The 25616-nt window shown below is 30.4% G+C and overlaps 1 protein-coding gene across 1 annotated transcript in view; it reads left to right on the top strand.

Annotated features, from left to right (window-relative positions):
- Positions 1 to 142: 142 nt before the first annotated feature.
- The window catches only part of LOC126899820 (cathepsin B-like), a 41947-nt gene continuing 16473 nt past the window's right edge, over positions 143 to 25616 (top strand). Inside the window, exons 1-5 of the mRNA XM_050675044.1 lie at positions 143 to 201; positions 12771 to 12986; positions 13116 to 13331; positions 19482 to 19623; positions 19739 to 19870. Coding sequence (XP_050531001.1) covers positions 172 to 201; positions 12771 to 12986; positions 13116 to 13331; positions 19482 to 19623; positions 19739 to 19870 — 736 coding nt within the window. The 5' untranslated portion in view covers positions 143 to 171. The remainder of the gene's footprint in view (positions 202 to 12770; positions 12987 to 13115; positions 13332 to 19481; positions 19624 to 19738; positions 19871 to 25616) is intronic.

The following is a 25616-nucleotide window of genomic DNA, read 5'->3' as shown; positions in this document are numbered from 1 at the left end:
TGTATTATTTTTTCAAAATAATGTCTTGCTATCAAATGTTAAATCATTATAAATTTATTTGTCTTATAAACATAATTTTTAATTAATGCATTTAAGGTAAATATTAATTTACTTTTTAGTGTTTAAATGAAAGATTTTATACCAGACTTTAAAATATTACTATCTACACTTATGACGACTATATTTTTTTGTGCGAATCAGGTAAATGTTAATTTAATAAATAATTTGGAACATAATTATTGAATGGAATAAGTTATATAATTAAAAGATATAGAAATTATTCGTAATATAATAGTATATAATATATCAAAAAATGTAATATAAGAGATGTACAACGGCAGCGGGTTTACTCGATAGATGGCGAAACTACGACTAAATCTTAAATATGTATACATTAGGCTGCATTAAGTTACAACATAACCGAAAAAGAGGAATGTGTCCTTTTTGACCTTGTACTATACAAACATAAGTAAAAATACATTTTAAACTGTTATCTTAAATAATATTACTGTACAGTGTGTTGTTAATTAATATCACCAATAATGAATGATTATTTTTTATAACTTCATTGCTATGAAAATTTTACAAAATTTCTTTCTTTTAGATATTTTTTGGACAATATACAATTTTAATACTATTTACTTATATAGAAACTAAACATTTCTTTCACACAGTTTTTCTAACTTTAATCCCTATATACTTAAATACGTTATCAAGTAATCACAATTATTACTATGAGAAATGAGAAACTCTTGAAGAACTATCCGAAATAACACTGTAATGTTTAATGCCTGATTTAATAAAGTCAAAATAGGCGAAATTTTAAAAATGCTTTCTTGTATATGTTAACACATAACCACTATAAAATGTCTATTAGATAATCAATACTTCTATGCATAGTTACTTTAAATTTATATTTATTTTGAGGTTGTGTACACTTTACATAGCTTTCTGATTGTCATATATTTGTTTTTTAATAAGTTCGAAATCACACAACTAGAATCGGGGTTGAACATTTACAAGATTATTTTATTCATTACGACAAGGGCCCCAACAAGGGGAGTCAGTGAGTACTAGGGTCCCGGGGCCTGGGGAAAAAACAAAATATACGTATTGTTAATTTAGATTAGTAAAATATAATGAGTCATTGTATCCTTTATGTAATTCCACAGCCAAAGCTTGCATTCATAAAATCGTCCATAAATTTATCCCTTCCTTTACAGTTCCTCGTCAAATTATATCAGATTATGGTCGTCAATTTATTAGTTTAGTTTGAATCAAAACCTTAGAAGCTATAGGTATCCTAGTAACATATACATCTGTTTACCGCCCTTAGAGCAATCCTGCAAAGCGGGTAATGAGAGAACTTGGTCTGTTATTTCGAACATAGTTTTTCTCATCATGAATACTGGCCTCGCCACTTAGCTTACGTTGAATTTTCCTCAATCCTCTACAGTGAACTATATTGAAAACATATGAGCTCATCACTTTCAAATTACCCAAGCAAAACGCAGGAAAACACTCCATGACGTCATAGGTAACTCAATCCAATATAAACCTGGTGATTTTGTTCTTCTAAAACTCACAAACTTAGTTGCTCTAGTGTTAAAAAGCTATCTAAATTTTACTTATTATATGAAGGTCCATTGCTTATAACTCAAACCAAAATAAAAGTTGTATCCTTATTTTCAAATTGATCAATTGAATATTCTACACAATTCATTTATTCCATCAATTTTTCCGTCTATCTTGAATCAGATCATTTTCTCGGGCTCAAAAAATCTGTTTAGGGGATTCTGTGACATAAAAAATTGATCTAGAATGAAAAAAAAAAGCAGAAAATCTTTAGAGCCAAAGGAATAGCTTATGTTAGTACAACTGGAAAACTTATTCCTTACAAAATTTTTTCTCTAAAAGAAGCTGTAATAAAATGTGCTTCACTTTGCTTTCTCCAGAGTCATAAGAGTATTTTTCAAAAATTTACGACTTGTAAAGTTATTACCTGCAAAATTCATTTATATTTGGTCAAATAAAACTTAAACCCGTGAATCGACATTATGGACCTCAAGAGATGGCGACAACACGGCCAGCCTTTAGAGTAGGGGTCAACAAATTTTACTACACAGTGCCGGAAATTATTAAGAACAATTCTAATCATAAGGCGAAAATGTAGTTGGTGAGCAGTGCAAATTACGTTCAAGATAGGAATGGAACGGGGTAAATGTACACAAAAATTCCGTCCATAAACCGGTCCGAAGTAGTACATAGCTGACTATCTCGCACACGCACTAACAAATCACAACACCTTATCAAGATTATTTAAATTATAAACGCCGTCGTAACACGTATTCGGCTCAGCAAAATTAATTTAGAATACAAATATATATATTTACCTTTTGTTACGTTACAATCTTTAAATTTCCACCACCTCATCTTCAATTTTTCCCCTGTGTTCCTTCTATTTTTGTATATTCTCTTTCCGGTACACACACCTACATAACCATCAGTCGATGTTATGTAGTTACATTCTCGTCTGGTATAACTTTTCTATCTTTTACTCGCTTTACGCTCTCTCTCTTCCACATAAAATAATCAATCCTAAAATAATACCATTGAAAAAGTTATGTAATAGCCTTCCATTATATAAACATAGTGAAGCACATCGTACTTATTGTATGTGAAAAAATGTACAGGTCTTTATTAGGTTTAGGAGTAGATAGCCAATTACAAAAACAAATTCTTAGTGAAACAGAAAAATGAAAGCTGTCTTAAAAATAGACCAGTCAGTTTTACCAGGAGTAAGGGTTTCTTTTTTTGAAGACGGAACGTTTAAACCTATTTCGAGTAGAATAGGTGTGTGATCGGAGGATAAGTCAAAGAGATTGCTTAAGTTATTTTGAAAATTACCTGATAGTTTGTTTATAAATATGTCAAGTATATCTGAAAGCCTGTTATGTGAGGGCCATAAGTATGTTCAGGAGGATCTAGGATTGATAAATTAGTATTATTAATATAGCGAAGTAACGTTCTGCCCCTGGTATTGAATGCTCGGTTTCCCCAAGAAGGGTTTTTGGCATTGAAATCACCCCCAGTGATGAATCGTAGACCTAATGTGGCAAAAAATTCAGAAAAGTTTTCATAGGAGATGATGGAACCAGGAGGACAATATGCTGAGCATATAGTGATGGATATATTATTGTGAGTAATTAGTATACTTGCAGCTTGGATATGAAGTGTTATACAGAGTGATTTTTTTATCATTACCCACTCAATTACTTACATAATAATGATAATTTAAACATTTTTTTTTGATTATCTTTAGTTATACATTATTATTGAATTATTAACTATGTAATACTTTTTAAGTTCATCCCTTATGCCTGGTAAAGGTGTTAACTCTGTTTTTTTTAAGGGAACACTTATTTTGAATTTAATAAAATGTTTGAGTTTTTAATTTAATAGTAAATGGCATTTGAATTTTTAATATAACTTTATTTGTTTATTAGATATAAACATTTAAAGTTTCAAATTTTTGAGTTAATATACATGTATAATAGACAAGGGATTACAAAAGCAGGTAGTTAATTAGTTTTCTATGACATTGCTGTCACAGTCACGGATTGTTTATTATCAATTATGACTATCAATAGATATCCTTTCTGTATAGTCAGTTAGTGTATTTGTATACTCACAACAATGTGCCTTACTACCTTTGACAATAACAATGCTGTGTACCTGTTAATATCGATATCATAAAAAAACAATTAGCTACCTGTACTTGTAATCCCTTGTGTACTATACATGTATATTAATTAAAAAATTTGAAACTTTAAATGTTTATATCTAATAAACAAATAAAGTTATATTAAAAATTCAAATGCCATTTATTATTAAATTAAAAACTCAAACATTTTATTAAATTCAAAATAAGTGTTCCCTTTAAAAAAAACAGAGTAATACCCTTACCAGGCATAAGGGATGAACTTAAAAAGTATTACATAGTAAATAATTCAAGAATAATGTATAACTAAAGATAATCAAAAAAAAAATGTTTAAATTATCATTATTGTGTGAGTAATTGAATGGGTTATGATAAAATAATCACTCTGTATATGGCGGTAGTGAATAGTGATCCAATTTAGATTTAATAAGTATTGCTGAGCCAGCGTGTGCTGTACTATCAGGATACAAGTGAAATATGCCTTGTATACAAAAAAATTTGTACAAGAGTTGGGGGTGAAATGAGTTTCAGAAACAAGGGCTATGTCTATATTTTTATCTTCTAATATGAATTAAAACTCATTTTTGTACTGTTTGAGTTCATTAGAATTCCAAGAGAGGATGGTTAGCGGGATATTTACATTATGATTATGCGTCATTTTTGGCTATGATTTTGTTTATAACAGTTGTAAGAAGATTAATAAATGGTGTGATCAGAGATTAGAAGTTCTTAAGAAAGGAAGACAGTCGAGAGAAAAGTGAGGAATCGTTGGATAAGGTATTTTTTGGATTTTTATTATTAGTTGAGAGTTTTATTACATCAGAGTAAGAAAAGGGTTCAGGATGAGTGCTGAATGGCTTATCATTTACATTATTAGTAGTTGAGTCTTGTGGGTTCATTGGTGGTTGAGATGACTTGAGCATGTGTCTAGACCTTTGGAGCTGTTAGTGAACAACGCATCTTTTATGGTTGGCTGGATGTCCTCCACCACATAGTGCGCATGTGGCTGGTAATTCTATTGTTTTTTGACACTTATCGAAAAGGTGCTCTTGGCCGCACCGTACATACCTGGGCTTACGGTTACAGTACGATCGTGTATGGCTATAGTTTTGACATCTGTGACATTGTGGAATGTCACGACGAGCATGGGGTTCCTGAATTTTTATTTTGGGGTAAAATAAAGTTTTTATTATGAATATATCTGGAGTATTTGACGCATTGTTGAGGTCGATAAAAAATTATGAGAGTGGCTCTCTGGTCTGTTTTAGCTTCGATGCGAAGCTGAGAAGGTATTGATTATACTAAGATGTGTTTTTTTTTTTTGTGTCTGTTACCACTCTCAGCTCTCACCAAACCGATTTCTTTCAATGATACGTCAAAAGATCACAAATCGTATCTAGTCGAAGACATTACCCTCAAAAATTGAAAAAAATTCCCTCGTTCCCCGTAAATGGGGGAAACCTCCAAAAAAATTACAAATTTAAAAATCGCTAATTTTCGAAATTTTTTAATTTTTTTTACTTTAAAGTGCCATAACTTTTTCAAAAATGAACATATCAATATATTTTTTTTTTATATAAATTCATGATATCATTACCTTTCATTTGGTATATTTTTTTTATATGTGACTCTTTACTTGCCCACAGGGGGGATTCAAAATGACAACTTTTTCACAAAAAATTGACTTTTTCAACTTAAATTTTGAAAGTGTTCCGGAAAGTGTGACACTTTCATATATATCTTAAATTATAGCTAATGTAATGTTCTTTATTATGTAAAAAGAAATTTCGGACTTTATTTTGTCTTCACGGTGAAAATGGCTACCGAATGCTATTATTGTGTAAAAATTCTCGATTTTATGTTTTACATTTTTAACTTTATAATGCTATAACTTATTGAAAAGTGTATTGATCAATATAATTTTTTTATGGGAAATACTATTTTTTAATAATCCCTTTTTCATTCGACATACTTTATCTTAATCAGGATATTAATAAGGAACTAGCAGTTTATGAAGCTTTTGGAATAATCCACCAATTTTTTAAAATTAAACACTATCTAAAGATTTGCATCGAAGCGTTTTTTNGAAATAATCCACCAATTTTTTAAAATTAAACACTATCTAAAGATTTGCATCGAAGCGTCTTTTTTTGATAATAATTTTAATCACTGTCAGATATCATTATACTTAATCCAACTATGCCACGTCACCACTGTGCCGCGAACCCCCTGTGCTGGGTTTTTTTTTTAATGTTAGTAACGTTTCTTACAGAAAATCCATAGGCCGACAGTTCTTAGGTGATATATTCGGCAGATGTCGTATGGTGAAGATATTTTAGCATGACTCTGTACAGTAGGGTGGTCGCTATTTTTTAAGTTTTAAAATTTGAGAAGCACCGGGTATAAATTTGTTCCTTTATGTCTAATGATAATCTCTAAAAAATTTGAGCTTTATACTACTTGATTAACTGGGCGCACATGAAGCTCAAAGTTTTGGAAAAATATGAAAAATTTCAGTGTTTTACATTTTTAGACTACAGACTTTGTTTTACGAAAAATATTATAATATATAATATTTTAGCTATTGTAATTTTCTATAAAAAAGGTCTTCTTACAATTTCGCGTTTATTTAATACTTTTTGGTTAAAATAATAAAACTCGACAATACTCGTGATTTATGAAAACTTCCAACTATTTGGTTTTTTGTAATTATCTGGTTTAATTTTCGCATTACAAAAAAAATTTTAAACATAAATTTGTTTAAAATGATATTTTAAATAAAAAATGTTATTAGATAATTTCCTTTAAAACTGATACTTTTTGAAAAATTTATAAAAATATTTAAAATAATTGCCCAATACTTTTACAAAACAACACTTAAAAAAAAAATAATTTTAATAAAAATGCAGTTATATTCATATGTATATATTCTATATGATTTACTATTGAAATCAAAGAATTTATTTATTATATGCCTGATTCAAAATTTTTTTTGTCGCCTGAGGATATTGAGTTCTGTAATCTTGTACCACCTAAAAAAAATATATATTTACTTGTAACAAGAATTGTTTTTGTGATTCGTTTCTTGTTATACTTTTATTGAAATCTTGTATAAGTTTTATGCCCCTTTCAGCTGAATCGTTTACTACTTTTAGCTCCTTAATAATTTGTTTACCTTGTTGGTATTCGCGAGAGCTTGACCACTGAGATGGGTGTATATGTAAAAAATTTTTAATTTTGTATCGTTGAAAAATATTTTTTGAATGTCCATTAAACAGGGATATTAATACATCATCATCACATTTTTCTAAAAATAAAGGTACTTGATTTAAATTTAAAGACAGCTTTTTTATTTGGTAGTCTTTGTTGTCTTCGTCAATTTCAGCAAGTGTTGTCATTTGTTCTACCATTTTGATTTTAGTATCAACACTTATACTATCATCAAACAATGAAAAAGCTACACATTCGTTTGTTAAATAGTATAAATGATTGACTAACTTTCCAATAGCTATCTCAGAGATATTTTGATCAATATCTTTATATTGATACAATTTTCGTAAAAACTGAATATCTTTTAATGGTGCACATATTGCCTCTGGTGCATAAATCCAATATATAATGTAGCATTTTACAATAAAACATGTAAATAGAGTTAATGATTTTTCTTCATTTTTAGTTAAATTGAACTCAGTACGAAATAAATAAATTTTTAATGCATATATGGCTTTAGCCATCCACCTTGCCATGTGATAGGCTCCTGGTTTCTTAAATTGTATACCTCCGGGGGGTATTCCACCCAAAAAAATGATTGCAAGATCAATAAGCTCACGATAGTCTTCACGAGGATATTTTTTATAAATAGCAATATTATAATTTTTCAAAATATTATCCAAGTCATCACCAACAACACTTCTTATTTCAGAACTATTTATGCCTGGAACAAAATTATTTGTATTTACTTGGGACCAATTAGCTTGGAACCTTTTAAATAGTGGGATATCAGGCCCAGAAATTGAAAATTTAGATTTCCCAAATACAGCTGCTAATACTATTTCTAAAACGTGATGTCGGCAGCCAAAATATAATAAATCCCTTTCTAATTTTTGTTCCAATAACATGCATGCTCCTTTTATCCTGCCAGTATTTGACGCTGTAGTATCAAATCCAATTGCTTGGACATTTTTTATTAAGTTCCAACTTTCCAACGTATCATATACAGCTGATGCCATTTCAAGTCCGGTAGCAGCAGGTATTTCTGGAACACCTAAAAGTTGTTCAGTACCAGCACCTGTAGCAATTACAGCCAATCTTTCGACTGATTTGCCACTTATATCATGTAGTAATTTAGTGTCCCAATGGATTGTTACTATTTTGTCATTAAGCTGAGAAAATTTTTCTTTAATTCTTATGTAATTTTTTTTTCGAAATTGTTCCCGTTGTTTTGAAATTGATGTCCGATTTAAAACATAAGACGATGGATCTAGAGATACAGCATCCAAAAAAGCCATAATTAAATGTATACAATCTCGCCCACTAACGTTACATCTATCTAAAGCTGCAGATAGTCGAGAGGTTAATAATTCTTTGCGGGGCCTTTTTGTGGGATTTTCATAGATTTTTATTTCTTGTTCTTGAACTATTTCTTCTTCGATGCAATCAATTTGCGAATCAGATGAACAATTCTCAGAATCGGCAACATCAAACTCCGCTAAAATATTACAATACAATAGTATAATAATTTTTGTCCTTTTATAAAAGCTTATATTTTTATTAATATGACTTAAATATAAAATTTGTAAGTCAAGAACTGTAATCGATTGGATAGAATGATACATCATACCCTCACTGTTCACGGTTCAATACTCTTAAAAATAAATAGTTTTTTTTTAATATTAGTACTTTTGATGGCCATACCTGAAGTAGAAGGAATGCCAATGTCTGCAGATTTGCGTTTTCTTTCGTTTTCTTTTTCTATCCTTAGCTGTCGTGTTTTTTCCAATAGTTCTTCTTTTTTATCAATACCTACCATACAGCCTGTTCGTCCTTTTTCGCGCTGTTTGATTAAAAATTGCTTATCCTCATCGTACTTAATAAGTATTAATGCATCTCTATGTGCTATATCGAACAAATCATTTAAAGAATCGCTAAATTCAGTTCGCTGTTTATTCAAACTTTCACTTGTTCTATTAATAGTTTTGGAGAGTGATTGCCACACTTCATAAAGTTTTTGTAGTTTTAATTTACATTTATGTAGTTCTTGTGTAGGAATTTTTGCTTTTTTCCAGTATATAACACATTCTTCAATAACCAATGATGCACTGACATTAAAGTTAAGCTTGGCAATTCGCATATTATAAAATAAAACACGTAAACAGTCACCATTTGAAGGTAATTTACTTCCGGTTATTTGGTGTTTAAAAAATCCAACAAGAAAAATTTTTTGGCGAAGTGACGACATACTTAACACAATTAAAAAATTGATACTTATTATAATATAAAAAAAAGACAATCGCTAGTAGAGATAAAAAGTTCAGAAACTACAAAAATATTGTGTTATCACGTCCTATAACTCTGTTAATGATAGTACTTTGTCATTCTAAGATATTTTTTTTTTGTTATTGTACTTAGAAAAATTATCAGTAAACAGGTTTATTAAACGGAATCCAGAAATCATGGCACAGTATGATATAAATAGCACAAAATAGTTCACGTTATAAAAATTAGAACATATCGATAAAATATTTTTATTATATTTATCAATACTTCAAAAACTATCAGTTTTAAGGGAAATTATCTAATAACATTTTTTATTTAAAATATCATTTTAAACAAATTTTATGTTTAAAATTTTTTTTGTAATGCGAAAATTAAACCAGATAATTACAAAAAACCAAATAGTTGGAAGTTTTCATAAATCACGAGTATTGTCGAGTTTTATTATTTTAACCAAAAAGTATTAAATAAACGCGAAATTGTAAGAAGATCTTTTTTATAGAAAATTACAATAGCTAAAATATTATATATTATAATATTTTTCGTAAAACAAAGTCTGTAGTCTAAAAATGTAAAACACTGAAATTTTTCATATTTTTCCAAAACTTTGAGCTTTATGTGCGCCCAGTTAATCAAGTAGTATAAAGCTCAATTTTTTTAGAGATTATCTTTAAACATAAAGGAACAAATTTACGCCCGGCGCTCCTGAAGTTTCGTACAAAAATTTTCCTTCATATGTAAATAGCGGCCACCCTACTGTACAGTTTCTGGTCTTTTGATTGGTAAGTATAATACTCTATACAGTTATCATTGAGTAGTTTGGCTACTTTTTGTTATGAGTTTGATGACTGTTCGAAAAGTTTAAGATTTTTTGAAGTAGATTTGCAAACAAACTCCTCCTCTTCTCTTATAGTTATTTTTAATTCGTTACAGAATTTAATGTAATCTAACGGAGTTACAATAAATATGGTGGTGGGTTCAGTATTCATTTGAGTGTCGTCCTTAACATCGTTGAGTGCATGGTATCTATTTGGAGTAGAGAATGGGTTATTCTTTTTATTTTCTTCAGCGTTGGGTGAAAGTTCTGAAGAAGATTGACGTTTACTGGTTTTGATGATCCAACCAGGTTCTGTGTTGACTACTACATTTGGGGTGTTTAATTTGGATAATTTATATTAAATTATCCAATATCTCCTATGGAGATATTGGTTTACGAGAACTGCACTGTTGTCGAATAATACTATTGTGGCTAACTTTTCTACAGTCCAAAGGTCACCGAGTGAGCGGTGCCTGTGGATTGATGATAGCGATTATACCTATTGATAATTAGTTTTCCCAATTAAAAAGATTACTTTTCCTCTCTTAGCATTAGTAATTGACAATTGAGTTGAAACTGATCATGCAGCATAGATGAAAATTAGATTTCTTGAATTGTGCGTGTAAACTATTTCTTAAAAACCGTTAAGATTTGAGAAATCTGTTTTACTTTTGTCGTGAGCGGTGAACGTACGTATGCACAGTCGCGCATCCGTTCGGGAACTGAAGTATATTTTTAGACTTATATTTTATTTATTTAGTGATACTAAGATTTTAAAATATTGAGATAATGCTATAATATATTTAGTGTCAAAATTTTGAGTATGTTTAGTTTATTGAACTTTAACACAAATATGAAATTTTATATGATAGTTATACATTACGTCCTATAATTAATAACAGAATTTCATTAATATTAATATTAACAATAGTAATAAAGATAAAACTGAATAATTATGATATAATTTTAATTATTTTACTGTGATAACAATGCCACCAAATATTAATATTATACTTATTACATTTTACTACTATTGACCATTTTTAAATTAAATTTATTTTAAAAATTATAATATTTACTTTATATTTGTTATACTACTAATTGTGAAGTAATAGTTTTTGTGTAAAAAAATTTATCATGGCTAGCGCACCACGGTACTCCTATTAGAATCTGCAATCTACTTTTGGTGTTTCGCGTATTGATTAAGCAATATATAAAAACACCGATTTACGTAAAAAATAGAAAAATGATAGACGGTTTATTATTTAAATACTTTTAAAATTTTACAATGTATGTATGCACTAAGTGTACTAACTGTCTACTTGTGGCGAACTAACTAACTTATGACTGATTAGTTGATTGATGTCGTGCCTTTTTATATTGTGTAGTGTTTTAGAGTATTCTTTTATTAATCGAGAATATTCCACGTATATGAATTTTGTGTTGCCTATCTGTCGCGAAGATTCTCGATCGTTCCATGGTCGCTACATACCCATCATAGGCTAGAATCTAAAATATCCTACATGATAGTATAAAAACTAGGTGCATCTCAAAAATTGATTTAACATCCACTTTTTAGTAGATACAAATAAATATATAAATATAATAAATAAAGTAAATATATAATTTTCATATACTATTAAATCGCTCACTAGTACAACACTCAAAGCTATTTAGACAGAGTTTTCTGTTTTTAGGGTTTTAGGGTTTTCACTTAAAACACAAGGTATTGAGAAAGATTTAACTAAAATAAAAGCTATGCTAAATTAAACCCAACTTAAAACGTTAAACGTCTGAGGTCATTCTAGGTTTAACGAATTACTATAACAGATTTTTGGAAAAATATAGCATGGTTTGAAAAACTATAGTGTGAACATTAACACAACATGACTTCAAACATTCAGACTCGTTGCCATTATTCTTGTCGTTGATTCTTATTATGTACCATCACACCTGTATACTGCTATTGGTGTGTTTATGGTCCTTAACGTGCCGCCGCTTCAACTGTTTCATCAGCCTTACCGAAGGTTCGAACATCGGCCCACGTTACTATCCTATCACTCAGCTCTGAGTCGTTTATCCGCTGATCTTTGACAACCGTGTGTGTGTGTGTGTGTGTGTGTGTGTATGTGTAATAGTTATCAGTTTGTCAAAGAAATAAAAAATATGCTTACACGATTTATAGTTATTATATCGATAAACGAAGCTCTGTCATACATCGTAATAACATACTTCATAGTAGTATGCTGTATGTTAAGGTTAAATAGTGGCTACCGTCGTCGTCGTCCTTAATAACCTTGACTATTCCTAGAACGACCCTACCATTTTGCTCTTGTAACAAACTGTGTAATATTATACGCATTATAAATCATACAAATTATCAATTTTCTTATGGTATTTTACGTAGTTATGGAATGAACAAAAGGTAAATTTAATGACTATATAACTTATTTTATTTGCTTAAGTTTTTGTAGTTTTCTTTTAATTTTTGCAGGAATTTTCACGTATAATATTGATCTTGGTTTTCAGTATTGACGCAATTTCAATAAAATTTTTAGAGAGTCTCATTACATGTAATTTACTCCTCCCTAATTTTTTTTTTATCATAAGGTCATACATGTAAATTTTCTTAAACTTTGGATCCAGTACTGATCTGTACTCATTTTTAGGATAAAGTTAACAAGTATTAAAAAAAAAATAATAAAGCTAAATCATGAGTTACACTTTGATATATTACAGATGATAGCCGTCTCAATTACATCTGGTACCTCAAAACACTCTGTGACAGATAAAATCATACGTTTTTCTGGAGGTGAGAAGCCCACCATACAAACTGTACCAATACTGACATCTCATGGAGACATCCCTGCATTTTTTGATGCTCGAATCAAATGGGGGAAAATATGTCCTTTCATAGGAAAAGTAAAAAATCAAGGAATTTGTAAATCTGGTTGGGTAAGAGCTTATATCAAGTAATAACAGTTGTATACATGAAGTATTATTTAGAATAGTTAAAAAAAAATTAAACTGTTAAAATTATACGAAATAGAGATCAATTTTAGTTATTCTTAATTTTGGTTTTAGGCGATTGCTGTTGCTGATGTAATAACAGACCGTAGATGTATAAAATCTGGAGGTAAGTTTCAGGACAAATTATCACCTATGCATTTGTTGTCATGTTGTACAAATTGTTGTGGGTGTAACGGTGGACATATTTTGAATGCTTGGCGATTTGTTCTTCATGAAGGTTTAGTGACAGGAGGGACATATCCAGAACATCCAACTTTTGTACCAAGTGATGTAAGGCTATTAATGTTAAATTTAATAACTAGTTACAACAAAATTCATACAAACATAAGAACATTTTAAATAAATCCATAGAATAATTCAAATAGATTAATTGAGTTTTCCAAAGGTTGTGTTATCCTCATAATATTTGTTATTGAATTTTTTTTTTTTTAAAGTATTATAGACCAATACTACTTTCCACTCTTCTCTATTATACACATGATTTAAGTTGCCATGACACTCTGGTCTCAACCCTGTAGGTATCTTTTTACTACATCTAACCACCGTTGCTTCGGTCTACCGCGTAGTCTTTTCTTGTTTAAATTATTCACAAGTACTGTCTTGACAATACTGTTGTCGGCTCTCCAGACATGATCTGCCCATTCTATTCTTACTCCTTTAACAAATTGTACTATACTTCCTTTTCCATATAATTGTTGTACCTGTTCATTTGATCTTCTCTCCCACACTTAAGTTTCAGGGTTGTAGAAGGGGCCATAAATTTTCCTTAACACCTCTCTTTCAAAGATATTTAGCATATTTTCATCTCCTACTGTTGTAGCCCAGGTACAACATGCATATGATACAATTGTTCTGAAATACGTAGTATAAAGTTTCTCCTTAGATTTCTTAGACAATAATTTTGACTTAAACAGATGTGCCATAACAAAATAACATCCATTTCCAACTTTTAGACGGAGTTTAATTTCATTGTGCATATAGTTTCTATTATTTATGTTAACACCGAGGTTTTTGAAGTCCTGTACTTGTTGAAAGAATAGTCCATTAACTTCTTAGTCGGATTCATCTTCAACATCTCGTACTTTTCTAGCCATGAACATATACTTGGTTTTTTCCTGATTTATCGAGAGCCCCATATACTTGCATATTTCCATTAAGATTGACATACTGTTTATGGTATCCTGCTTCGCATCGCCCAAAATTATTTTATCGTCAGCATAGGCTAGTAGAATATGATTTTCATTTACTTCCATTGTTTGTCGCTGTGATATTCTCTTTATCACACTTTCTATAGTTAAATTAAATAGCACCGGTGATAGCGCATTACCTTGTCTTAGTCCTTTACTTACTTCAAACGCATCTGACAGCTACCCTTGTACCCGGATCACACATTTTGTGTTGCATAATGTTATTAAATTTACTATTTTAGTTGGAAAACCTAAATTTATCAAGCTTATCTATAATTTACTCCTAATTGTATTGTCATTGGCTTGCTTAAAATCCACAAACACTATATGTATATCTTTATTATATTCATAATGTTTACTTATGATTTGCCGAAACGTGAATATATGATCTATGGTTGACTTACCTTTTCTAAAGCCACACTGGTAATCTCCAATCACTCGCTCCGATATACCCTGTATTATTCTTAGAAGGAACATAGATAGAACCTTATATCCCACATCTAAAATAGATATACCTCTATAGTTTTCAGCGCATTTAGGGTCATCTTTTTTAAATATTGGATAAACAACTGATGTTCACCATTCGATTGGGATTTCTTATTTGTATCATATCCTAGATATAAGATTAAATATCTCCTCAGTTACCCTAGGACCTCCTAGTTTTAGTAACTCTCCGCAAATTCGGTTTTCTCCTTCACCCTTATTATTCTTAATTGATTTAAGGATCACATCAATTTCTGCTCTGCTTGGATCCACTTCTTCGTTTTCTAAGCTGTTGATTGTCGGTTCCCCTTCTTCGACTTCTTCTTGGGTTACACTAGGTTCACTATTCAGTAGTTGGTCAAACATTTCAGAAATTCCTCTGCTTTAATTTCTACTATTTGAAACTAACTTCCCTTCTCTGTTTACAATAAATTGCGTTGTTGGCTTATATCCATTTTTTAAAGTTTTACACTGCCTAAAATACTCCTTGGCGTTGTATCTAAAACTTTCCAATTTTTCAATATTTTCCTGTCATATCACTTTATGTACTTTTTTCCTCCATTTTTCATATATCTCCACATTAATTGAGTTGATAATTTATTCACTTGCAATCTATCATCACTGCGTAGTTCAATGACTTCTGCACACTTTAGATTGAACCAGTGCTTTGTTTTCGACCTAAGCGGTTGTTTAATTACGCTATCCGACACCCCCAGAACTGAGTTCTTAATTATTTCCCACGTACTTTGAATTTCCTTTTCCTATTCTGATATGCTTTCATCTCATAATTTGTCCACGTCGAACCTAAGATTATTTATTTTTCGCTTTCCACTGGTTTGATAATATTATTTTTACTTTAACTAGCACTAGAAAATGATTTGAGTCACTATTCTCTTTTCGATCTTACATCCTTTACACATGATCTATGTACTTTATCAACCAATATATGGTCTATTTGACTTTGATATGTTCCGTGTGGTGCGGTCCACGTGAATTTATTTATATTCTTCCTGGGAAAGAAACTACTACTATCATTAGCTATTGCGAATTCAATTAATCTGGTACCGTTTCCATTACTCATATCATGTACACTAGGGTGGCCCTCAAAAATCAAATGTCTTTTTTTTTTTTTACGCTACCCCTTAATTTTTTTTTAATGGTCAAAAAAATGAGCTGTGCAAAATTTGGGACAGATCCGTTAAGGTTCACCCGTGCCCCCGGGCCTATTAAGTTGAGTCGAAGAGTCAAATTTAATAGAAATAACTGATCTATGTATCATAACTTTTTTTTCTCTTAACTTAGAATAATAAAAGTAAAACTCAAGTAAAGGAAATTTTACAAGAAATTCAAAAATAATAACTTCAATGTTGTTTTCTCAATAAATAGCCCACAAAAACACTACATACAGTAAAAAACATGTAAAAGTCTTAAAATACGTTATAACTGATTTTGTTGATTTTTAATTATTTATTTTCATTTTATTTTTTGGAAAACGCATATTCGTTTAAAAAAAGATTCTAGAAGTTTAATTTTTTATGCCAAGTACGATAATTATATTAGATTTATTATTTTATGGACAGTTAATTAATGATTAATTACAAATTTAACAAAATTGATTGTATTATTACATTTTGTCGTATCAATATATCAATTTTGGTTTACTGAATTACTTTAAGATAGTACCAATTATATTATTATTAAAGATAAGTATATTTGAGTTATTTTCGACAACTGACATAATTTGTGTCATATAAATGCAGCAGACAATTTGTGAACACGTTAAATATATTATACCTGTTTATTATTATATATTAAATGATACGTTTTAATCACAAATGTACAATACTTTTAGCGTCTTTAAAGTATTACGAACTAATATTTATATTATTGGTAATTATTACCACGAAATTACTGGTAGTAAGATACCATCAAATTTACAACTATTTCATCTGAACACTGATTTTTTGAAAATTGATCCATCATTTTGGAGTTCGAACAACAGTTACATAAATGCTTTAAATACTATAAGTAAATTACAAGTCATTAATGATACCGCCTAGCGTGGCATTAAATTAATCTAAGACTGCATTAATATATTAACTACAAATGAATAACAGAAACAATACGTTTTACAAACAGTAAGTAATTATCGGAAAAAATTTCCTAATTGTAAAAAAGTACATTATCAACAAATATATTATAATAATATAATTTAATTATTGTTAAAATATTTTTTTTAAAGTTATTATTATTTAAAAAAAAATAAATTAAAAATTGTTAATAACAATTAAATTAAACTGTTAAATTTGTAATTAATCATTAATTAACTGTCCATAAAATAATAAATCTAATATAATTATCGTACTTGGCATAAAAAATTAAACTTCTAGAATCTTTTTTTAAACGAATATGCGTTTTCCAAAAAATAAAATGAAAATAAATAATTAAAAATCAACAAAATCAGTTATAACGTATTTTAAGACTTTCACATGTTTTTTACTGTATGTAGTGTTTTTGTGGGTTATTTATTGAGAAAACAGCATTGAAGTTATTATTTTTGAATTTCTTGTAAAATTTCCTTTACTTGAGTTTTACTTTTATAATTCTAAGTTAAGAGAAAAAAAAGTTACGAGACATAGATCAGTTATTTCTATTAAATTTGACTCTTCGACTCAACTTAATAGGCCCGGGGGCACGGGTGAACCTTAACGGATCTGTCCCAAATTTGAGGGCCACCCTAATGTACACTCTCATTGCCTATTTTAGGTTTATGTATAGTCTCTTGACCCAATCGAGCGTTAAATTCTCCTAAAATGATTTTTATACAGTATCCTGATTGCCCATTGAATACTCTTTCTAGTTCATCATAGAATAAATCCTTTAAGTCTTCTTCACCCGCTTCTGTAGGCGAGTATACACATATCAATGATGTCAAAATACCTAGGCAATAAGTTTGACAGATCATTAACTTTTAAACAACACCTAGAAGGAGTAAAAGACAAGTTGAAAACACGAAATAATATCATCAGAAAACTGGTAGGAACAACCTGGGGATGTAGGGCTAACGTCATTCGAATTTCATCCTTGGCATTAGTTTATAGCGTTTTAAAATACTGCGCCCCAGTGTGCAAGTAATAATATCTAATGTTCAATGTAAATTTTATAATTAGAGTCAAAAGTAGTAAATACACTTAGTAATACAACGACGGAATTACGAATGATTATATTTAATAATATTGACCCGAATATGCACGAGTCGAGTAGTCAACTATATGCTGATCATCAAGACTTGTGCAATAGTTCATAACATCACGGCCTCTGTACTGTAATGACAGAAGTGTGTTATATATTAGTGGCTGCACTGTTAAACAGCTTGTAGCATCGTTCTCACTCTCATTAAGATGTTTAGATTTAGTAAAAAAACACGCTGTTATGATTTTTAAAATAAAGTTTTTACAGTTATAACATAACTAGTTTTTATTTAAAATAAGTACTTTTAAATACATAACAAAGTGAGAATTGGCAAAAGGAAACCACTACAATTGTAGTTAAGGTAAGAAGATGAATGCGGTTTGTTTAAAACGCAAACGTTATTATCACTCATGGGCTGCCATGGTGTTATCAAAAAAAAATATCTTATAAAATTTCTTATGAAAAAAAAAAATATTAATTAAATTTTTAAACCTACATAAGTTTAACAAAAATAAAAGATGGTAGTTAATATTTTTCGGATGAATTGCGCCCCTCTTACCACAAAACATCCGCCTTTTGTATGATAGACACTGTCTATTATCTACACTTGTCTTATGATCTATACTACTACGTTGGGCATCTGTTATTATGAAATAGACTGATAACAATTTTTTTACTTTTATTGTTTGAAAACATTGAAACAGATAGCATTTTTAGATAGAGAGCTATTTACACAATATTAACTAATTAATCTACATAACGTAACGCACATAGTATTACTTGTTTTAACCAGTGTTGATTACACAAGCAGTTAGGCTATAACGACATATGATGTATTTTACACAAGGTAGAGCATCACACTCTGTTCATGATATTTTATAATTACAGTATATATACAACCTAACATTTGTATTTTATTAATCTGTCAAAGATTTCTGCATTTTTATTTATATAATGAAAGTTATTTAAAATAGCCGGTTTAATATACTTTAAAATTTGCGTATTTATTTCATGAATAAAAACATTTAGATCTAGTAATTAATGAAGCTCCTTAATAATATTAATTAAATTAAAAATAAATATAAAATTTTGGTCATAAATTAAACTGTGTTAAATTCATCGCAATTCACTTTTAAGATCCACTATATTTGTGTACAAATAATTTGTGGATCAATTATTAAAATTGTTCTATTATATTAATTGTTCTAAATAATTTTTTATAGAGTAACTGTATCTATATTTCAAATACTTTTCAAAGTGTCTTATAGATCTGGTTATAAGTGATCAGTATAAACACGTAATTAGCACTATTTATTTGTAAAACAATTTTATTAACCAATAACTGGATATCTTACAATATCTTACTAACAATTTTTTACTATTAGAGAAAAGTCTCTGTTTAACTAAATTCTTGTATCTTTGATGACGTTATTTTTTTTAATATTATCAATGACAAATGCATTGAAGGAGTATAGTACGTCAAAAAAAAAAAAAATTAACTGATACTATCATGAATTAAATTGAATTAAATAAACTTTTATGATCATGTATTTGTTAGGGTTGTCAGCCATATCAAATTCGACCATTGATGGAAAGCGAACTAAATAAAAGTAGTACGTTTGGAAGTAGAACACCAGCTTGTAAAGGAATAAAATGCTCTAATCCAAAATACTATAGAGAAGAACAAACTGTGTTTAAAAGTATATCTATTCGTGTAAAATATAAAATTTTTAACGACTGTTACACTATAAAAATTTGTCAAGTATCACAAACAAAAACCATTTTATAAAAAATTGATTTTTTTACTTTAATTAGTTCGTAGTTTTTCTTTGCTTCCTCGTTCAAATCCAGAAATAATTATGAGAGAAATTATGGAAAATGGTCCAGTTCAAGTATCATTTCATATGCATGAAGATTTTCGATTGTATAGAGGAGGACATCATAACAGTAATTATTTTTTTAATTGTAGTATATCGATCACATAATAATATTTACGGTACAGGGGTGACGTGGCATAGTTGGGACAAGTATAATAATATCTGACAGTGATTAAAATCACTATCTTAAAAAAAAGCTTCGATGCAAATCTTTAGATAGTTTTTAATTTTAAAAACTTGGTGGATTATTACAAAAGCTACATGATCTGCTATTTCCTTATTTATATCATGATTAAGTTAAAGTATGTCGAATGAATAAGGGATATAAATATTATATCTCATAAAAATTTTTTTATTGATCCATACACTTTTCAATAAGTTAAAGCATTATAAAGTTAAAAATGTAAATAATAAAATCCAGAATTTTAACACGAAAATAGCAACGGTAGCCATTTATAACGTGAAAACAAAAAAAAAATCCATAAGATAGGTACTTGTAATGTACGAATCATGCTCCAAGGAGGGAATCTAGAGAACATCAAGATGGAAATGAAAAAGCTAGACATTGATAGCTTAGGACTGTGTGAGATGAGATGGCCAAATAATGGAGATTTATAGAGTGGCGATTATAAAATTATTTATTGCCATAGCATAAATGGACAAAATGGAGTTAGAATTATTCTAAATAATAAATGGGGAATAGAGTTACAAATTTTGTGACCTATAATAGCCGATTACTACTTATCAAATACAAATCCATCCCTACCAACATTATAATAATACAAGTGTATACGCCTATTTTCAATTCATATGAAGAAGAAATCGCTGAAGAAGTATACGCTGGCATAGAATAATTAATGAAACTTACGATAATGTAATTGCCATTGGAGATTTTAATACTATCGTTGGAGAAGGAAAAGAGGGAAGAGAAGTTGGCCAATTTGGATTAGGAAAACTAAATGTGCAAAGGAGAAAGACTTATAGAGTTTTGTAGAGAATGGGGTCTAATAGTAACAAACGCCCGTTTCCAAAGCCATAATAGAAGAAGGAAAACTTGAAAAAACCCTGGAGATATTGCTCGCTATCAAACAGATTATATACTAGTTAAAAATAGATTTAAAAACCAAGTTAAATTCAGCAAATTGTACCTGAGTGCTGATTGTGATAGTGACCATAATTTACTAGCAATGAAGTGTGAACTTCGTTATAAGAAAAAGACACATGAAAAAACAAAAGATTGTCAATACAATATACTATCACAAAAAACGAAGAAGTAGTAGAAAAGTACAGAAATCAACTGGAAATGAAATATCAGAACTATGAAAATAAAAATTATACTATACCAATAACAGTGAATCAAATATGGCAAAATATTAAAACCACAATTAGAAGTGCAGCAGATTCTACATTAAGAAAATACAAAAAAAAGTAAAAAAAAAGCTGGATGAATATGGAAGTTATTCAAAGTATAGAAAAAAGAAGAAAATATAAAAACAACAAAACTACGGAAGGGAGACTAAGGTATAGGCAATTATGAAATCAAGTAAATAGAGAGGTTAGAAAAGCGAAAGAAACTTGGTTAGAAGAGCAATGTGAGGAAATTGAGATACTTTTTAAGAGAATCAAAACAGAGCCTATCGTAAAATTTTAAATGTCGTAGGAAATAAACAAGTTCATATAACTATAAAGAATAAAGATGATAAATTGCTAATTGATGACGCCCAGATAACAAATAGATGGAAAGAATACCTTGAAGAACAATATGATGAAGAAAAACTAGAGAACTTGGAAATAAAGGGTTCGACAACGATGAGCATATCTATTAAGATCAGAATTTGATACTGCACCGAGTGAATACAAACCAAAAAAAGCACTGGAAATTCATTACATACCAGCGGAGATGCTCCAAAACAGCAGCTATATAGTAAAAGAAGCTTTATATGATCTCACTAAAGACATATACGAGAAGGGAGAAATTCCAGATGACTATTGCAATAACATAATTGTGACTATCCAAAAAAAAAAAAAAAAAAAATAAATATATATAACCAATTCAGAACACTGAGCTTACTCACGCATGCATCAAAATTCTTACAAAAATTATTAATAGCCATATAGAGAAGAAAATAAAATTCTTTTTAAAAAAAGATCAATATGGGTTCAGGAACAAAGAGTCACAAGAGAAGCAATTTTCGGACTTCGAGTGCTCATAGAAAACAGATTGAAAGGAACAAAGTTTGATAATGTAAACTGGAATATATTGTTTTATACAATGCAAGAAGTAGGAGTGGAACAACAAGACCTTAAAATAATGCACTCCTTTACAATTAATTAATTAATTTATTTATTTATTTTATTTTCTAACGCCTAAACAGGCAATTTTACAAAAGGAAGCAAACATTAAATGTAAGGTTAATTATTTTGATACAGCAACAAAGTACTACAAACTAAAAACGTTAAAAGCTAAATTTGAATATATACAACAAGACATTAATACTATGTACAATATAAATTATTTTAATTAGCAGCGTAGAATTATAACTAAACACAAAATGGGTCTAGACTAAACTCATCAAGTCGTCTAAGTATTCTGTGTAGTGGGTGGTTTTGGCCATATGAGGTGGAATGAAAGGGAAGTTTGAAAAGGGAGTGGTTTCTTGTGTTAAAGGAAGGGACACGAAAGTATATTTTGGATAGAAGTTCAGGAGAATCAATGGAACCATTGAGAAGGGATTTTATGAATGAGATGTCAGCATCTTCTCTGCGGGAGGCTAAGGAAGGAAGTCGGATAGCGGTGCGAATAGTGGAGTAGTCATGAGGAGGATGATTTATTTTCAAAAGGAAGGCAGCGTAAGAAAGGAATTTATTTTGCACTCTTTCCATTCTTATAATGTCTTTAGTAAGGTAAGGGTGCCATACCACAACACCATACTCTAGTATAGATCGGACCAAGGAAAGATAGAGGACACGGAGACAGGAAGGAGAGGAGAAGTTAGAAGTGTTTCTTTTAATAAAGCCTAATACTTTTAGGGCTCTACCAATAATATTATTCATATGGAATTCAAAGGAAAGAGTAGGAGTGTAATAAATACCGAGGTCTTTGATAACGGAAACACGGTTGAGAAGTGAGCCTTGGAGGAAGTAGGAGTGGTGTAAGGGGGAGAATTTGCGGGAGAACGACATTATGTGGCATTTGCTGGTATTAAGAGATAGGTTGAGCTCCATGGCCCAATTGGAGAAAGTGTCGAGGTCGGATTGAAGGAGTAAACAGTCAGATGGTGAATTTATGTTAAGAAAAAGTTTAATGTCATCGGCAAAAAGAAGTACTTTAGAGTTAAGTAGTAAATCGGAAAGGGAGTTGACATAGAGGGTGAACAAGAGTGGGCTGAGATGACCACCTTGAGGAACACCAGAAGGAATGATGCAAAGATCAGAAATCATACCATTGATCGAGACAAATTGCCTTCTGGAGTCTATATAAGATGACAACCATGCGAGTAGTGGATTGCCAAAACCAAGGTTATGTAATATTTTAATTAGAGTGCCGTGATCAACGGTATCAAAGGCTTTTTTGAAATCAGTAAATATCACGTCAACTTGTGAGCCGGATTCAATATTATCTAGGATATAGGTAGAAAAGACGAGACTGCTAGTTACTGATGATTTCCTAGGACGAAAGCCATGTTGGTTGTCACTGAGGAGATGATTAACATTTCTTTTGATGGAGGTAAAAACCAGGGACTCAAAAATTTTAGCTATATGAGGGAGAATGGATATAGGCCTGTAGTTAGTAATGTCGGATGGATCACCGGATTTAAGGATTGGTGTAATAGAGCAAGTTTTCCAGACAGTAGGAAAAACTCCCTCATTTAGGGAACGTTGAAAGAGGAAAAAAAGTGGTTGTGCTAGGGAGTCACGACATCTATAAAGTAACTGGGCCGAAATATTATCAGGACCATTGGAGTGGTTGTTTTTTAAGGATTCAAGAGCATAATGTACATCAAATATTGAAAAAGAACAGTTTGATGGAAGATTAAATTGGTAATTTTTGGTAACTTGAGGAGTAGAAATGGAAGTGGAGAAAGTATTTGGAGGTTTAAAAACCGAGGAGAAGAATTTAGAAAAGAGATTGGCATTTTTCAAGGGTGAATTTGATACTTCATCAAAAAGATGGACGGTGGAAGGGATTTGTGAATGTTGTTTGAGGTCTCTGGTATATTTCCAGAATAAGGAGGGGTTAGTTGAGAGAGAGCGCTCAGTGTTACTGATGTAAGAACGGTAATTACTAAGGGATAGTTGTTTACATTTGGCTCGTAGATGAGAGAAAACAGAATAGTCAGAAGGAAGATTTGTTTTTTTAAACTGTTTATGAGCATATTTTTTTTTGATTATTAAGGACTTTAGAGTAGGTGATACCCAACGGGGAAATTTCGGGTTTCTGAAGGTTTTTTTTGGAATGAAATTCTGAATAGCGTTAAGTAGAGCATCGTTGAAAACAGTGGCGGCATCGTTAATAGAGTAGAGCGAAAAAGTGGTCTCCCAATTAAATGAGTCAATGAATTTAGAAATAGAGGAATAGTCACCGATTTTAAAGTCAAAATAAGAATGTGTAGTATTTAGTTTAGGTGGTTTGGGATAATGGTACAGGATACATAAAGGAGGATGGTAAAGATCGGGTTTGATGAGAGGCGAAGTGGCTTTGTCGACTGACAAGTTCTTAGAAGTGGATAGGACTAAATCGAGGATGTTGCCTGTACAATTAGTAGTATGGTTGAATTGATAAAAGTTTAAGAAGGAGAAAGAATCAATAATTAGAGTGGAGGTTGGGGTAAAATTGCCACTTGCTGAAAGGCCAAACTCATCAGATGCCCATGAAATACCTGGCATGTTATAATCACCGCAGATAATAATTTCATCTGGCTGGTGATTAGATAGCAGTTGTTCGATTGATGCAAGATGGGATTCAATAATTGGTAACGGACTAGATGGAGGTAAGTATGTGCATCCAATTAGGAGAGTAGAGTGGTTAATTGTGAGAAGGACAAAAATATGTTCTACGCTTGAATTAATTATTGTAATGGGGGATGAGGGAATCGAGCATTTTACTGCAATGAGAACTCCACCACCACGAGAAAGGTTACTGCTGTTGATATTTCTATCAAGCCTGAAAATAATGAAATTATGTAATCCTAGTTCAGAGTCTGAAATGTCAGGAGATAGCCAAGTTTCCGTTAGGATAATATCATAGGAGAGAAACATAGGAATAGAGCAACGCAAATTGACGAGTTTAGTCCTTAGACCACGTACATTTTGGTAGTAAATATTTAAATGTCTATTAAGATTAACATTTGATTGTGAAAAGGAAGAAGTGTAATTACGTGTAGTATTAGAATGTAGGGAGATAAAGTTGGAAAAGTAATTTATAGTTGTATTTAATGTAAAGATAAAAAAGGAGTGCGGCAAAGATGTACTCTATCACCACTCTTGTTCAACTGTAACGTAGAAAAAATAATTAATATTGTGAAGACGAATTTAGTAAAACAACAAATTGGTATTAGAATTGGAGGTGAAACTATTACTATGATACGTTTTGCTGATGAAATAGTAATAATAACTGAGAGTGAAGGAGATTTACAGAGAACTATCAACGAAATGGCAAAGACGTTTAAGGCCTTTAAAATGAAAATCAATGAAGAGAAGATAAAGATCTGTGCACGGAAACTCCAAAATACAATTGCCGATAAATATCTAGATAACCATAAACTAAACCAAGTAAGCGAATTTCCATACTTAGGTAGAATGATTACAATAGATGG

The sequence above is a fragment of the Daktulosphaira vitifoliae genome, unplaced genomic scaffold, assembly GCF_025091365.1.
Source record: "Daktulosphaira vitifoliae isolate Bord-2020 unplaced genomic scaffold, ASM2509136v1 Scaffold_2, whole genome shotgun sequence".
Lineage (NCBI taxonomy): Eukaryota > Metazoa > Arthropoda > Insecta > Hemiptera > Phylloxeridae > Daktulosphaira > Daktulosphaira vitifoliae.
Note: the sequence above shows the minus strand (reverse complement) of the source record. Positions and strands in the feature narration are given on the sequence as shown.